At 48.2% G+C, this 16,999-nt stretch overlaps 1 protein-coding gene across 1 annotated transcript; it reads right to left on the minus strand.

Moving 5' to 3' along the window:
• Positions 1-2,242: 2,242 nt before the first annotated feature.
• ALAS1 (5'-aminolevulinate synthase 1) lies at positions 2,243-16,056 on the minus strand. The gene is made up of 11 exons (XM_065884920.1): positions 15,904-16,056; positions 14,717-14,935; positions 11,343-11,570; positions 10,428-10,577; positions 9,795-10,017; positions 8,529-8,713; positions 7,515-7,694; positions 7,018-7,182; positions 4,665-4,933; positions 3,785-3,947; positions 2,243-2,557 (listed from the first exon to the last, which is right to left on the minus strand). Exons 2-11 carry the CDS (start codon positions 14,913-14,915, stop codon positions 2,397-2,399), a joined length of 1,923 nt encoding a protein of 640 aa, XP_065740992.1. The 5' UTR covers positions 14,916-14,935; positions 15,904-16,056; the 3' UTR covers positions 2,243-2,396.
• Positions 16,057-16,999: the final 943 nt, after the last annotated feature.

The raw sequence follows: 16,999 nt of genomic DNA on the forward strand, positions 1-16,999 counted from the left end.
TTGTCCTCCCCTGGGTTGAAACAATAACCCCCAGGTGATGGCGTTTGGAGGTGGGGCCTTTGGAAGGTAATCAGATTTAAATTAGGGCAGCAGGTGGGCCCCTTGTGGTGGGGTTAGTGGTGTTATAAGAAGAGGAAGAGGGAAAGGTCACGTACATTTTATAGTGAGAAAGCAGCTGCCTGCAGGCCAGGGAGAGGGCTGTCACCAGGAACTGAATCTGCTGGCACCTTGACCACGACTTCCAGTCTCCAGAATGGTGAGAAACAAATGTTTGTTGTTTAAGCCCCGCAGTCTGTGGTGTTTCGTTACAGCTGAGACAGTCCCCTTTCGTTCACTCTAACACATTTGCTCAATGTCCACTGTGTGTGTCAGGTACAGTGCACGGCATTGGGGAGAGAGAAGCAAGGAGAATGACAGGGAAACGGTCAACAGGGGTGGTGACCAAGGCTTTGAAGGGAAGCCTGGGGGGAGGCCAAGTGATGGTGAGAACACAGGAGGGGCTGCCTTAGTCCGGGGGCTCAGGGAAGGTCTCCTCACGGACCCTTGTCCTGTGTGAAGAGAGGCATCCACACCACGATCCAGGGAAGAGAAATCCAGGAGAGAAACAATGGCTAACGACACTGAGGTCTGGAAGCTGGTGAGAACGTCCGTGGGTATTTGAGGCCCAGGAGTATGCTTCCACACGTGAGGCAGAGTGAACAGATTGGGGTGGGATGGGAGATGAGGCTGCAGAGCTGGATGGGATCCTGATCCCAGAGAATGTCATCAGTCTGTGTGACAATCTAGAATTTAATGAGTGCAATTCGAAGACCCAGAAAAATTTTCTACAGAGGGACAGGATGTGATATATATGTTTTTTAGGCTGCACTGCACGGGATCCTAGTTCCCCAACCAGGGATCAAACCCGGGCTCCGTCAGTGTAAGCGCCAAGTCCTAACCACTGGACCGCCACGGAACTCCATTTTTTAAAAAAAGCTCTCTCAGGCTGTTGTGTGGGGTAGAGGCTGGGGCGGGTGCCAGGATGATGGTGGCACGAGCAGGATGGTAGCAGTGGGAGGTGGCAGGAAGTGGCCTGGCCTGAGGTGTATCTTTGAGGTAAGATGTACGCGACTTGCTAACAGTGCCATGCGTGGGCAAGACAGAGTTGTTTTCCACATGAGAGGCGGGAGTAACTGGGTAGATGTGGGAAGATGAGGAGAAAGGCAGGAAGGGGAGGAGTGGGCAGACCCAGGGCGCCCTCAGGAGCTGCGTGGTTCAGGTGCTTGTTTGCTGGCCCTCAGTGACATACAGCTGAAACTGGAAACCCAGTCTCCCCCAGGGTTGGGGGAGATCCTGTGCAGGGAGGGGAAGGGTTACATGCAGTTAGAGATGAACCCAGGGGGTCCTCAATGTTCAGAGGAGGACCAGTTCAGGAAGGAGGAGGGCAATCAGGAGAGGTCAGTGGCACGGAAGCTTAGAGGAAGCTGTAAAAAGGCCAAGGACAACCACCTCAAACACTACTGGGAGAGCCAATGAAAGGAAAACAGGAGGCCACTGGATTTGGCAAGAAAAGAGTGGCCTCCACCAGGAACAGGCTGAAGGACCAAGTGGGGAGGGCTACACAGAAAAGGCGCAGAACAGAGGCAGCAGCTAGATGGGGGTCAAGACTGAGGGAGAGCCTGTTTTATTTTTAGGATGGGTGAGAGCCTGCTGCAGGCCAATGGGGAGAAGGCAAGAGATAGTTGCAGGAATGCACGAGAAGCCAGGGGACCCAGAACACGAGGGGCACGAGTCAGGGGAAGGAGCACAAACGCCTCCACTTTGAGGGGAGGGGCGCGATCACAGGTGCAGCTGGCGCTGGAGGACCTGCTGGTGACAGACAAGCCCGACTGCCCAACTTTCACAGGGAAGTGTGAGAGGGAGGCAGTGGCTGGGAAGGGAAAGCGGAAGGGGAGAAGCCGCTGCAGCGCGGTCTGCGCGTAAGGTGTGGGGAGAGGCTCGGAGTGAAACAGCCGCCGTGTGCTGCCCTGCGGTGACTGCTCTCAGAACTGCTCAGGCTGGGGCGCAGCTGCGCCACCACCTGGCTCGCATTAAAGACATGCTAGCTTCCTGCGGACTGGGAGGTCCTGCTATCCCAGCAGGGTCTGGAGCCACTACCAGAGGACCAGGATGTTTTTATATACTTCATACATCTCAACAATACAGACCAAGTTTAAAAGGATGAATGATTTTTTGATTCAGGAGCCAATGAAAAGAGGACCCATGATTTAGACAAGAATTTATTTTCAGGAGTACACGTTTACTACAGATTAAAATTTAATATAATTTAATTCACATACAAAGACAACTCTGGAGAACTGACTACCTGGATACAATGTGGCCTGGGGTTAGGTGGAGTAATTGAGGGCGCGACACACTCAGGCCTGAGCAGACACCAACTTGCTCATACCAAAGAAGTAGGATTTCTCTCTTTCGCTCATCACTTCAAAATGCAGCGGCCTCCTGCAGAAGTTGCACTCGGCTGAGGAATGTGGCTTGAGTTCCAGCCCAACTCGCTTCCACGTGGCCAGCAGATTCTCTGTGAGGAGGAACAGTTTTTAAAAATTAAAGGCAGTACATACCCAAGACAAATGGAAACACATGCCCCCAACAAAAACTTGCACACAAATGTTCACAGCAGCGTTATTTTCATAATAGTCAAAAAGTGGAAATAACCCAAACATCCGTCAATTGATGGATAAACAAAATGTGGTAGATCTGTGCCAAGGAGGATTATTTGGTAATAAAAAGAAATGAAGTGCTGATTCATGCTACAACATGGCTGAACCTTGAAAGCACTGTGCTGTGAAAGAAGCCAGGCATAAAGGGCCATATATTGTACTATTCCACTTACATAAAATGTAATGTATAGGCAGAAAGTGGATCAGGGCTGATGGCTGACGGGGGCTGGGGATGGGGAGGGGCTGCTAAGGGGTGTGCAGTTTTCTCTTTGAGGTGATGAAAATGTTCTGGAATCAGAGTGGTGACAGTTGCACCACATTACCTAAAAACCACTGAATTTCATACGTTGAAAGGGTGGAACTTGCGGTATGTGAATTCCATCTTAATAGGCTGTTATAAAAAAAAAAAAAAAAGGGAAACAAAACCCAACTCTGGCTTTCCTTTACCTGCCTTCAGGAAAGAAGTTGCTCCCAGAGGGCTCCACTGTGTCGGGCTGAGCACTCCTAGCAGAGCAGCCCTAAAGGCTCCAGGCAGGGGAAACACCTCGGACAGGGGTGGCGGCTCAGGAGCAGAACGCGCCTTTGAGGCAGAGGCAACCAGGAGCAGCCCGTTGGTCTCTGCCTTTAGGTGGATGCGGGGGTGTGAAGGACTGGCTTCTACAGAACTATGAGGATATAAAATCCTGAACAATGACTCTCATCAGAAGGGGTTTGTGTGGAGTTGGTTCAGAGAACAGAGAGAAGTACAGAGCTGAGCTCTGGAGGCCTGGGCAGACTTAGGCCTTCAGAGGCATCTCTCCTGCAACAGCCGTGACCAGGCATCCTTGAGTCACACAGACAGGGGCATGGGAACAGTGAGTGGATCAGCAGCCTCCCTCAGCACTTCCCAAATGACTGCACCCTCCTGAAGTGAACACAAACGACTAAGTGTCTTTTACAGTTTTATACCATCTGAGAACATTCTGAATTACTTGGAAAAAGAAGAGACAAAGCTGAATGACTCTGAATGGCTTCAATTATAGACACCGAAAAGACAGCTTCATGCCACTCTCCTATGAGGTGCTGGCGGCTCCCCGGCTACTCACCCACGAAGTAGTTCATCATCTGTGGCGTGTGGTGGGGTGTGGGGGCGATGCGCAGCAGCTCCTCCCCCCGGCGCACGGTGGGGTAATTGATCGCTTGGACGTAGATGTTATGTCTGCTCATGAGCTCATTACAGACCTCCGTGTTTTTAGCAGCATCTGCAACCTAAGTTTGATGATGACAGAAGGTAAGACCAGAACCGGACGGACCACCTCTTAGCAGACCAGTGACACGCGTGCCCACGTGGCTCAGGCTGGAGCCGCGTATGCAAGGCTGGCACAGAGGTAAAGCGCTGCCCAGACACCTGCGACTTAAAGGGTCCAGTGTTGTTCACTACAGACCAGAGAACTGAAACCATATTAGAAGTAAATTTCACACTGATCTCCCACCCAGACTCCGAATGGGGGAAACGGGAGCTTCTGTGACCCCAGTATGATGGTAGTTGGACGTGTGCATCCTGGGGATAAGGCAGCTTTTATACCAGCTCCACTACTCAGATGAATTCAACTGTGACACCAACAGGGCTACCCTTTGTAGCAGGCAAAGCAAGACCCATTTCAAAATTAAATGAATAGAAAGCCATACTTCAAAGCTAGCCAAGCTCAGGCTTCCGGAGATTTCCAGATACAAGCTCTGTGTTTACCCTGTCAAGGCTAGTGCTCTGGAGGAGGAACCTCTGCTCCAGCCTGCTGGGTTCAAAGGCTTCATTCTCATTGTGAAGTCAACCAAAGGCAGAAACACGGCAGAGGGCCACTGGCTACAGTCCCTCGCCCTGGCAGTCACCCCGCCGCAGCCCAACTTCAGGAAGGCATGAACCAGGACGTCTCCCGTCGAGTGCGGAGCCCCGGCCCCCAGCGAGTCCAATCACAGGCTGCTCATTACCCGGACGGGGATGATGTGACTGGGGCAGTGGACGACTGGGAGGCTGGCGTCCATCAGCATCTGCCTCATGAGCTTGACGTTGCGCTGGTGTTGGCGCCGAAGCACCCGGCCCTCGGTGCTCTTCAGGATCCGCACAGACTCCAGCGCTCCAGCCAGCAGCATGGGCGGCAGGGAGGTAGTGAAGATGAAGCCCGCCGCATAGGACCGGATGGTGTCGATCAGGGAACTCGTACTGGCGATGTACCCTCCAACACAGCCAAAGGCTTTGCCTGGGAGGAGACAGGCTCATTTATTACAGCAACTGCCCTAAGTGTGCACAGCCAGGTGCTGCAGAGCCTCAGAGCACTCACTCTTCTCTTCCTCATCTTTATTTGCCCTAAGACTCAAATCAAGCCCATTTCCAAATGGGAAAAAGCTGAGAACGTTATGAAAGGGTCTTGACCAAAGTCACAAGACCAAGCTGGTGTCTGACCAGGCTCAAAGCACAGGTCTCCAGACCAGGTCTGGCACCGGTGACAGATCACAGCGTGCCTGAACCCCATGTGCCACCTCCCTTCCCACCCAGGCTGGCTGCATTCCCCCTCGCTCTGCATTGCGCCTGCTCCAGGACAGGGTCTGAGCGGGGGGCTCACTGTGAGAATTACCCTTGAGGACGGAATGTCACCCAGCTAAGACATTAACTGTTTTGGCAGGGCTGGTATTAATTTCTACTTAAGTAACCACAAAACTCTGACAAGGAGTGTTTGCTGGATAAATATGAAAACTCAGACCCTGTTAGGGTTGATTTAGGGCCGGCCTCATTTTTTAATTCTTGTTAAGTCCCCTTGTATAATCGGTATCTCGGGTTTCAGGATTAATGACTCCAGAAGAGTCCTCCTCGATCTTAACATTATGTTCTGTAATTAACAGTCTTGCTTGAGCCCCACGCACTGCTGGGTTGGTATAATCTCTGACAGTAGAAAATCTCTCTCTCCAGCCCTTTTCATCTCACAGTGACCATACCTTCAAAGAGCCCACGTCATAAGAGCTCTTTACAAGAAAAGGGCTGCTGGAATTAGGACAAGAGCTTTCCTCTTGGCAAGGCTCTGCCCTGCGAGGCCCCAGGCTCTACTGGTCTGCACGACGTTCTCACGCCCCTTCACAGTGCTGAAGGACGCTCTTTTTTCCCTGCCCTTCCTTTACCAACTGCAGGCTGTAAAGTGGCACTTTAGCTAACCACTACGTGGTCTCCAGCTGCCTTACTAACTTTTGAAATCCTCAGATTTGTACAGTTGGACTTGCCTGGTGCAATGGTTAAGAATCCGCCTGCCAATACAGGGGACACGGGTTCGAGCCCTGGTCTGGGAAGATCCCACATGCTGTGGAGCAACTAAGCCCTCGTGCCACAACTACTGAGCCTGCACGCCACAACTACTGAGCCCTCGTGCCACAACTACTGAAGCCCGTGTGCCTAGAGCCCGTGCTCTGCAACAAGAGAAGCCACCTCAATGAGAAGCATGCCCACCGCAATGAAGAGTAGCCCCCGCTCGCCGCAACCAGAGAAAGCCTGTGTGCAACAACAAAGACCCAATGCAACCAAAAAAAAAAAAAAAAAATTGGTACAGTTTACATTTTTACCTCATAGACAAAAGAATGTCTACAGTAATTGTTTGTATACAGTTCATTTATCTTCTCCAAGCTGAGGTGGGTTCTATTGTTACCTCCATCATATTGATGAGGAAACTGAGGCACAGAGAAGTTAACCACAAACCCAAGGTCACACAGCTAGTGAGTTATTAAGCATGCAAGATTTACACCCAGCAGGCAGCATGGCTATGGAGTCTGGAAGAGTCTGGAGTTGCTCCAAGAGACACGGCTTCTCTATTGGGAGGAGCAGAGGAAATACAAAGTAGCCAGGTGAACTGGAATGTTCCTACCCGGTAGGCACAGAGCTCAGTGCTTCACAGCACAATGCCTTACCTGCAGCTCTAGGAGAAAAGCACTAAAATTCTTCTTTTTTATTTTTTTTTAATATAAGGGAAAAATCTGACGCACAGAGAGTAAAGGCTGTTGCCACGGCGTATACCTAAAGCCACAACTATGTTTGGAATGAGCTCAGATGGCAACAAATGGTACTTCTATCATGTTAGGCTGTGAGATTTACTTTGATTCTGGGGGCCATGCCATGACTCAAGGGATTCTGATAAGCTGTGCCACCACTCACTGAGGAAAGAAAAACTCACTCAAAAAAGTGACCCAGGCTTTAGATGCTATCAGACCATCTCCTCACCTGACCTGTTAGACCAGTAGTCCTTGGCCTTGTTAAAAGAATGTAATTTTAGTGCAGATTACAGACTATGCAGAGTGTACATACCAAGTGTTCCAGAAATGATGTCCATTTTTGGCATAACTCCATCCCGATCGCCAATCCCTCCTCCTTGAGCCCCGTACAGCCCAACCGCATGGACCTCATCCACAAAGGTGATTGCTCCAAACTCGTGGGCCACGTCACACAGCTCTTCCAGTGGGCACACTGCCCCTAGGAGAGACCACAGACCGCGTTGAAGTGCTTGCTATTTCACGAATTTCTGTTTTGGTAAAAGTTACAACACAACAACGTACGTTCTAAGATATTTTTAACATCGGGGAAACCAATTAACTTCCCCCAGTTTCTGGATTACCTTGGGGTTTGGAGACTAGTAAAAGCCAGAGTAGAATATCTACATTCATCCCAATCTATACAGTGTCCCGCAACTACAAAATCCTGGCAAAGTGAAAAGAAACTACAAAAATGAAATAAATATCACACTTTTAAGAAGTTCAGGCCTTGTTTTCATTTAAGATTCCAGATTGGCCTCTACCTAGACTTACCGTCCATTGAGTGGACAGTTTCAAATACGACAATCTTGGGGACGGCAGGGTCAGACCTCTGCAGCAGTTCTCGGAGGTGGTTGACATCATTGTGGCGGTAGATGTACTTTGGCACTCGGCTGTTCCAAATCCCTTGGATCATGGAGGCATGGTTCCCAGAATCAGAGTAAATCTCACAGCCTAACAACACAAAAATGCTATTTATTGCCATCTGCACCAAAGACAAATTATTTCCTCGACAGTCTTTGACCTGAAAATGTTGATTTGCCCAGTAGGAAAAAGACCCTGTGTGGCAGTTTCTTCCTGGAAAAATAACTAACTAGTGCTTCTCCTCTGAGAAGGCCCATAGGTATAAAATAACCCAGTGGCATGCAACTAATCTGCTTTTAAATCTGGCTGTCTCACTCCAAACTCAATGGAAGATAACTACAGGGCTTGCCATTGCAGGGGACACGGGTTCGATCCCTGGTTTGGGAAGATCCTACTTGCTGCAGAGCAGCTAAGCCCGTGTGCCACAACTACTGAGCCTGCGCTCTAGAGCCTGCATGCCACAACTACTGAGCCCACGTGCCATGACTACTGAAGCCAGCGAGCCACAACTACTGAAGCCCGTGCGCCTAGAGCCCATGCTCCACCATAAGAGAAGCCACCACAATGAGAAGCCCGTGCGCAGCAACGAAGACCCAATGCAGCCAAAAATAAATTAATTTTTTTTTTAGAAAGAAAGATAACTACACATAATTAAGAGAACTCTCCAAAGGATTTTCTTAGAGTACAAAGCACACTGGAAGCAATTAGCTTAAAGACAAGCCCTGCAAATCTGATTCTTTATCGTTATCGTGTTCTACTGGCATCTATAATATACAGTTAACACTTTATGCTCAGTTCAAGAACAAATGCTCCCAGTTGCTATCATAACTCTTGAGTGGTTCTGGTAAGCTTTCTTTGTTGTCAATATTCCTGTTACTACTAAGAAAGCCAGAAAACTCTAAGGCGCCCATGACAGCTTCCTACCTGGCATCATCTTAGCCAGAGTGAAGAGGGTCGAGTCGTTGGCCACAAAGCACGAGGAAAACAGGAGTGCTGCATCTTTCCCGTGGAGGTCAGCCAGCTCCTGCTCCAGGTCCACATGGAATTTACTAGTTCCAGAAATATTTCTAGTACCCCCTGCTCCAGTACCATGCTGTTTCAAAGTGTCCCTTTTAAAAAAAAAAAGAGCAGACAGAAAATAAATCTCATGGTTCTGAATACGATGTGAACATTCCTCCCTCCAGTATCCAGGAGACTGAAACTGATGTTGATGTAGCACCTCTCTCCCTGTGAACCAGAAGTTAACACAAGTTTCAACCCACTTCATCTCTAGACTGGGCAGGAGAAGGTCTCAACACCAGGGTGGTGAGGCCTCTAGGGAACATCAAGAGCAAGTGTTAACAATCTTAGCTGAGTTTTAGTTAACTTACTGAGATTTCTTTTCTCTGACAAACATCTTTTTCTCCAGTAACACGACCTCAGGCTCTAGAGGGACATCTTGAATGGTGGTTACCTAAACTCTTTGTGAACCAGTCCCATAATGTTAGGCTATCTCTATTACTAAACCTCAGACTGGGCTCTCTCTAGCAAGCCTGCTTGGGGAGTTTGACCAGCAACTCTCTCAAGTGTTCCTAGCCATGGCAAACCTCCTGAAGGACATGAACGACAGGCTCTACCAGCCCCTTTTTTTTTTTTAAATATTTATTTATTTGGTTGCACTGGGTCTTAGTTGCAGCAAGCAGCCTCCTTAGTTGTCGTGTGTGAACTCTTAGTTACAGCATGCATGTGGGATCTAGTTCCCTAGTTGCAGCATGCATGTGGGATCTAGTTCCCTGACCAGGGACTGAACCCGGGCCCCCTGCACTGGGGGCGTGGAGTCCTAACCACTGTACCACCAGGGCAGTCCCTCTACCATCCAGTGCTGCTCGATTTGTATTTCTCCACCCACAGCCACAAGCCAGGAAGCCTCTGTGCAAGATTTGCCTGTGGAGGGGTAGTAAGTGGACATGTGTAGTCAATGAGCCCAGAAAAAACTCTCACAAAGGGGCTCCACCAACTACTTACACATTAGAGTTTCTCTAAAAGTAACCTGTACATATTTTTAAAGGCTAAGAAGAGCATTTTTCTATGGCACACTTTCAGCTGCTGAATATCCCCCCCATAAAAGATCCAATTTCTATAAATCATCAGTGTCTTGCTAAGTCATGCCAGTGATGTGCCAGTGACATCTGAAAACTGAAGGCTACTTACATGACGGCTCCACACACCCGTGGGTGGCAACTCATTCCTAGGTAGTCATTGCTACACCAGACGGACACCTGCTTTTTGGTGACGAGAGAGTCTGAGTAGTCATCTGCCATGGGGAAGAACTGCGCCCTCCGGTTCACAGTTTTGAAAACTCGATAGGTATGGTCATTTTTTTTCTCATCAATTTTCTTCTCAAAGAAATGATCATACTGAAAAGTGGAAACAGCTAAAAACCGAACAAAAGATGGTACAGTTTGACGGTTAAAAAGCACATCTAGGCTTTGGTGTAAGACCCAGGTTCCAATCCCAGCTTGGCCATTCGGGAGCAAGGAGATTCTGGAGAAACTAACGTACTAAGTACTAAGTACTCATCTGGGCAAGTTCCTTGACATCCTTATCTTGAGTCTGTGTATGTCTCAAATGACAATGTCTGACCCCGTGAGCAGACAGTAGGTATTAAGAGAGATGAGGCAGGCTATCAATAGGACTGGCATTCACTATAGCCAAGAGCATCCACTTGCATCAAGCAAGAGACATGGCTTTTAATCCACAACTCACCATGCAATTATACGTTTAATCTGATGTATGTTTAAGTTATAAACTCTCCTGCATCAGGCAAATAACAAGAAGACTCACATTTTGGCAAGTTATCTTGAAGAAGGTGGGACACTCCTTCTGGTCGTTGCTTTCGCATGATGTCCTGAAAGTTCTTCAGCAGACCACTCAGCTCCCCTCCATCGGTCTTCACACTAATCACACTGGGATTCACTGAGGTTTGGGCAACCTCTGTAACAAAAGTAACAAGAGGCAAAGGGGACCAATGTTCTATTCTGAGTCTACAATACCTTCCAGACATACTGTTAAAAATGGCTTACTGCCTAGTTCACAAAAATAGCCCATCATAACGAAAGTGAGATGTAACTGAGTGTATGAAGCTTTTCTTCTTCTTTAGTTACTGTTTGGTTTTGTTTTCAGAGCTACCAGTCAGCTTTGAGGAACATTAGAGTCCAAAGCTTTTTTTTTCTGGCTGGTTTGCCTTCCCCATCACACCCCCCCTACCCTAATTTCTTCACAGAAAACAATTTCAGCCACTTGTATCATTTCTGCTGGGGAGAATTTCTGGGGACCTTATGTGTTCCATGGATACAGCCACAAGTGGAATTAAGGTTGCCACTCAATGACCACCACTAAGACACACAGCTTGGGAGTCCTAAAACTAGCACTTCCTGCAGTAACACTGCTTTTTACCTTTTATCCAACCAAATGGTGGGAAAGAAACAAAGGGCAACTGGTAATAGTTTATGCCTGAGGGGTATTTTCAGAAATTAAAGAATTACTGTAAAAGCTGGTTATATCCTACACACACACACAGAAGAAGAACTCCCACATTTTGCCATACAGTCCTCTATCTTGATGACCTTCCTCCTCGGCCCTAAAACAGGAAGGTGCTGACACAAATACTACCCTAATAATAGTTCACACATAAATCTGAGGGTCTGAAAGAGCCAAAGAACCTCTTTGCTCTTCTGATGGCTCATGTCATCTGTTTACCTTCCCTCACGGCATGCATTTCCTGCACATCCTCCTGAAGCTCTAGGCTGGCTTTGCAGAAGACGCTGCTGCCACCCTGGCTCATCTGGGCTGCCAGGAAAGGGCATTTGCTCGCAGTGCCCTGGCTCGCGGCAAGGGAGGGGTGTCCAGACAGAAGCTGCGTGCCATCTGGAGTCTGCTGGGATCCATCAGGAGCCTGCTGCACCTTGGCTTTGGCAGTTTTGTCCTCTGAAGGGGGAAATGTTAAAACTGAAGCATCAGATCTGGTTGCACGGTACACAGAAGCCCACTTGTTTCTTTCTCTTGTTGCCTCAAAGACAAACCTTATACTTGCTCTATCCCATGATCCAAAAACAAGTTTATTCTTATTAGGTTCTGCTAAATCAACTGTTTTCTCATCTGCCTCACTGGACACAATGTCCCTGTGAAGAGTTAACTGGCACAGTTCACCTACCTCTCAAACCCATAGTATTTCTCACTTATAAATCCCCAAAGTAGTATTTTCTAGTTCTAGACAGCCCAGCATTCTTGAGTTGAATTATTTCCGGTAAATCTGCCCCAAGTACACTCTGCATATTTCATGCGAGGACACACTCTTGAAGGTAACTGGAAGTGGTCATACGGTTTTTTTCTCTGCTAATATTTTCTAAACAGATTCTTGACAAAAAAAGCTTGCCATTGCTTAACAGATAAAGTACCAGTTTTCTCTAAATGCCTCAAAGAAGTTCATGACTTAATGCAGTTGGCTGGTAAGCTTCTAGACTTCCCTCTCCCCTTGAGCAAATGCATTCATCTTCCTTCCAGAGAAGTCTTTCTTCATCATTCTGGAATCCTCCTGTGAGTCATAGGCTAGGCTCTCCTACAACTTGGGCAGTGTCTCAATACAGTTTGTATTAAAATCTATAAAGGAAAGCAAAAAAATTGCCTTGGGGAATTCCCCAGCAGTTCAGTTGTTAGGACTCCACCCTTCCACTGCAGGGGGCAGGGGTTCAATCCCTGGTGTGGGAACTAAGATCCTGCATGCTGTGCGGTGAAAAAATAAAATTTAAAAAAAACCTGCTTTCAAGTTCATTTCACTCACTATAAAAGTGAGCAAATACATATTCATTGTAGGAAGTCTAGAAAAATAGAGTTCTATTATTCAAAACATAACCATTGCAGACAACTTGGCATATTATCTTTCTTTACCCCTTATGTGTAGATTTAGAAAAAGTTGTAATTATTCTGTATATGCTTGTTTATTCTGCCCTTTTCATTATAAAGATCTACATAAGCTAGTAAATAGTTTGTGAATATCATTTGTGATGGATGCATGGCAGTCTATCAAGTGGACAAGTCACATTTTACTCAACCAGGAACAGAAGAGGAATCTACTGCTAGGGACAGAATGGTAAAAAACATAACTTCTAAACAATGGTAAAGAGGAAAAGAAATCCTAGAAAGGATTAAATCCTTTCTAGTAAAAAACATTCTTTTCTTACAAGTCCACATCCAGAGAACACACCTAACAGAGCCTGTAAGGTAAATTATTCCCTAGAATTAAGTGGTATCTGAAAAGCTTCGTTCTTTCCTGGCAAAGACAGACCAAAACTAAATCTCTGATGTCTTTATTAAAAGCAAAATTTAAAAATTCATATACAAAATAAAGATACATGTGTTAAGGGAATTCCCTGGTGGTCCAGTAGTTAGGACTCAGCACTTCCACTGCAGGGGGCTTGGGTTTGATCCCTGGTCGGGGAACTAAAATCCCGCAAGCCGTGCCAAAAAAAAAAAAAGATACATGTGTCAAAAAAATCACTACTTTAACAAATTTTGTATGATTCCACTTATGTGAGGTTTCTAGAGTAGTCAAATTCATAGAGAGAAAGTAGAATAATGTTTGCTAGGATCTGGGGGAGGAGGATGGGGAGTTAGTATTTAGTTGGCTCAGAGTTTCAGTTTGGGACAATGAAAAGAGTTCTGGACACTGGATGGTGGATGGCTGCAGAACAATATGAATGTACTTAATACCACTGTACACTTGAAAATGGTTGAGATGGTAAGTTTTATGTTATATGCATTTTGCCACAGTAAAAAACATAATTAAAAAAAGAGAAAACTAGCATCTGTGCATTTAGTTGGAGCCGTGTGACTAGTTCTGGCCAATGGATGTTGTGTGTTGCTTCCTGGCTAAAATATCCGAGAACCGGTGGGGCTGAGTATTTGATGATATTAGGAAATTGCATCATTTTTTAGGTGTGATAATGGTATTGTGATGGTGCTTTTAGAAAGAACTCATAGGGACTTCCCTGGCGGTCCAGTGGTTAAGAATCCGCGCTTCCACTGGTTCGATCCCTGGTTAAGGAACTAGGATCCCACGTGCCACGTGGTGTGCCCCGGCCCACAAAAAAAGAAAGAACTCATATCTTTTACAGGTGCATACTGATATTTACAGAGGAAATTTCTGGAATCAGTTTCAAGTTAATCCAGTGGGAGCAGGCGGGGTGAATGGGGACCCAAGTGAAGCAAAATTGGCCCTGGATTGATTATTGTTGTTCATAATTGAAATTTACTGTTATGAAAAGTTTTAAAAAGATGAGCTGGTTTGAGACCCTCTCACTTTCCCCTTATGCAATAGTGACCCAAAAGCCACCTATTTCAGAGTTAAAGCTGTAGGACACCAGAGTGTGGAACCCCAGGTCACTGCTTAGAACAGAATTGCCCTGATGACCCAAAGTGGACCTTGCGTGAACAAGACAGAAATCTTTATGTGTTAAGCCCTGAGATTTGGGGGTTGCTTGATACCTCAGTGTAGCCTAACCTAACTGAAAAACTCACAGGTAGAGTTGACTTTGAAGATGGTTTAGCCTGTAATAGCCTATGTGGTCTGGAGCCAGACAAAGAGATAAGGTATGATAAGTGACTGCATAAGAAACTACCAGGAATTTGGGAAGGCATAGCACAGAAAGGAATTGAGGGCAAAAGGCACAGGTCAGGCAACATAGCAAAGGTAAGGGAAAAAAAAAAAAAGAAGAAAAAAAATCACAACTTTAAAAGCTACAAGCTTCTACATTCCAACTTTACCTTAAAGATTCCAACTTTACATTTACATGAATGAGGAACTGACAACTCACAAACTCCAACAGACACTGACATGCAATCCACAAGGTGGAATGCTGGCCACTGTTTCACCTTTAAAGATGTGAAAACTAAAACTGCCTACTTTGTGGGGTTAGGACGACAATTCCATGAGATAATCTATGCAGAGAACTGACCCTGGCACCAAGTAACCGCCTCGCGTGACCCTCATCAGCACTGTGCGTGAGAATTGCTTCCAGGGTCTTGTAATGAATGCAAACATCACCACTCTCTACTTCACTGCTAAGGACACTTACTCTCGTTGGCCGGAGGGGTTTCTTTGACCTGCTGGCAGAGTACTGCTGAAGCGGACAGGGCCCGAGGGGCTGGCTTGGCCCCAACTTCCATCATCTTAGGGCAGTTTTGGGCATAGAACAATAGAGATTTGCCTGCCTTCTGCAGAAAGGCCTGAGGCACTCGGGATAAGAATGGGCAGCGGCGAACAACAGTCTCCATGTCCCGGAGGTGCACTGATCCTGTACAAAGATGAGGAGTGATACCAACACTTGTTAATAATCACGCAAATACCACTCCAAGGTCACTGGGTTCAGGTGTCACCTGAAATTTATAGCAAGGGTACTGTGGGATACTAACAAGTCTCACTCAAAAATGTCTAAGGACAGCACTGATGAGGGACTCAACTAAGAAGTGGTGACCACACTCTACCCAGATCACCTTCATTCCCCAGCTCCATACAAAGGCACCTGCAAAACTACTTTACCAAATACGGTAAATACTGATGATCAATAACCAAGGGGGTGGGACAGGAGGGACAAGTCAGGAACAGGTTTAGGAGGTCAGAGGCTCCTTGAGGAAGATACACAGTGCAGAAGTGCAGATAACACACCTTGGCACCCACCCAGGTGAAGAAGTGAGGCCAGGGAAGAAGCCACTGTCATCCATCAAAGCAGAGAAGACTCTTAGGGATCCTGATCTTCTCCGGGTCCCTACACTCCCAGACCCCAAGAAGGCATCCAGTCCGGCCCTGGGTTCCTGAGGCCAGGATTTCCCCGAGGTTATGCCCCTACAGCTCCGTGAACTGGGCATAACTGAGAAAGGAGGGGGCATAAAGAAGGCCAGGGATACGAGGGGAAGCGCCGCTGGGGCTAACTGGGAAGAGACAAGGGCTAAAAAATGAGGGCCGTGGGTCTGGTGGAAAGTGGTGGTCCTGGGCAGGGGAGGTCTGTGGTTACCCGGGGCGTCGAGAGCTCGAGAATAACGGGAGGTGTCTAAGAAGGGAATTCGAAAGCGGTCAGTTAAACAGGGAACGCCGTGAGGGGGCCGATCAGGCAGAAGATCGGGCATATGAAAGTTGACCCCGAGGCGGCGGGTGGTTAGAGCGGTGGGGGATGGGGTCCCAATGGCCGGAGTAGCGGGGCGCAGGCAAGCAGGACACGCGGGGGTTGTCCCCGGCCGCGCCGCATCCAGAGCGCGGGGCCCTCACCTGCGCGGGAGACTCGGCGGAGGCGGCGTCGGCGGCGTCGGCGGCGTGTACCCAAACAAGGGTAGAAACAAACCCTTGCCCTTATCCGCGAGAATCCTCAGGCCGCGAACCCAGTCGTCCTAATATACACAGATAGACAGCTGCGCATGCGCCATGGGCCGGGGCGTCCTCCGCGCAGGCGTGCCTCGGGGCACTCCAGAAGTTGGAAGGGCGGGGCGGGGCGTAAAGGCCCTCCTCCTTAGGCTCGGTTTGTGCCGTTGGGACCTGGGCTTACCGGGACTGCCTGCTGGGAGGACGAAGAACAAGGCTGGGGACGGATGACTTCATGCTGCACCACCTTGCCGCTTCCCCTAACTACCCTATGCTTCAGAATCCTTTGTGGAGCATAAAAGGGCAGAGTCGGAGGGGAAGCGCCTCTAGGGTAACCAGGGGGTTATAGGGCTGCAAAAACGGGTGCCTTGGATATAGAGGAGGGAGGGAAAACGAGGAGTTCCGGACCAGGGTCTGAAGCAGGATCTGACCCACCCGGGGCTTTTTTCATGGCGGAGGGCTTCGCGGAGGAGGTGGGGCTGGATTGACCAAGGATGGAGTGGTCCTGGGGGTGATGACCAGGGAGCTGGAGGGAGGGATCCGTAGTGAGGAGGAGGAGAAGCAGACGGAGACCCAGCCGTGGCATTTTCTGGTCCGAAATAAAGGGACTTAACCTGATGCAGAGAAGGAGCACAAGGAACAGGGCTGGATGGAACCCACACACTACACACTGGGTCGGGGGTGAGGGTGGAGGCATGGGGCCTGACACATAGTTGGGGGTTGACATATATTAATTATTATTATTATTATTATTATTACTTTGTTTTTGCGGTACGCGGGCCTCTCATTGTTGTGGCCTCTCCCGTTGCGGAGCACAGGCTCCGGAAGCGCAGGGTCAGCGGCCATGGCTCACGGGACGAGCCGCTCCGCGGCATGTGGGATCTTCCCGGACCGGGGCACGAACCCGTGTCCGCTGCATCGGCAGGCAGACTCTCAACCACTGTGCCACCAGGGAAGCCCAATTATTATTTTTATTTTCCATTGTGGGCTGTCCAAAGTCCCTGCT

This window comes from Phocoena phocoena, chromosome 10 (genome assembly GCF_963924675.1).
Source record: "Phocoena phocoena chromosome 10, mPhoPho1.1, whole genome shotgun sequence".
Lineage (NCBI taxonomy): Eukaryota > Metazoa > Chordata > Mammalia > Artiodactyla > Phocoenidae > Phocoena > Phocoena phocoena.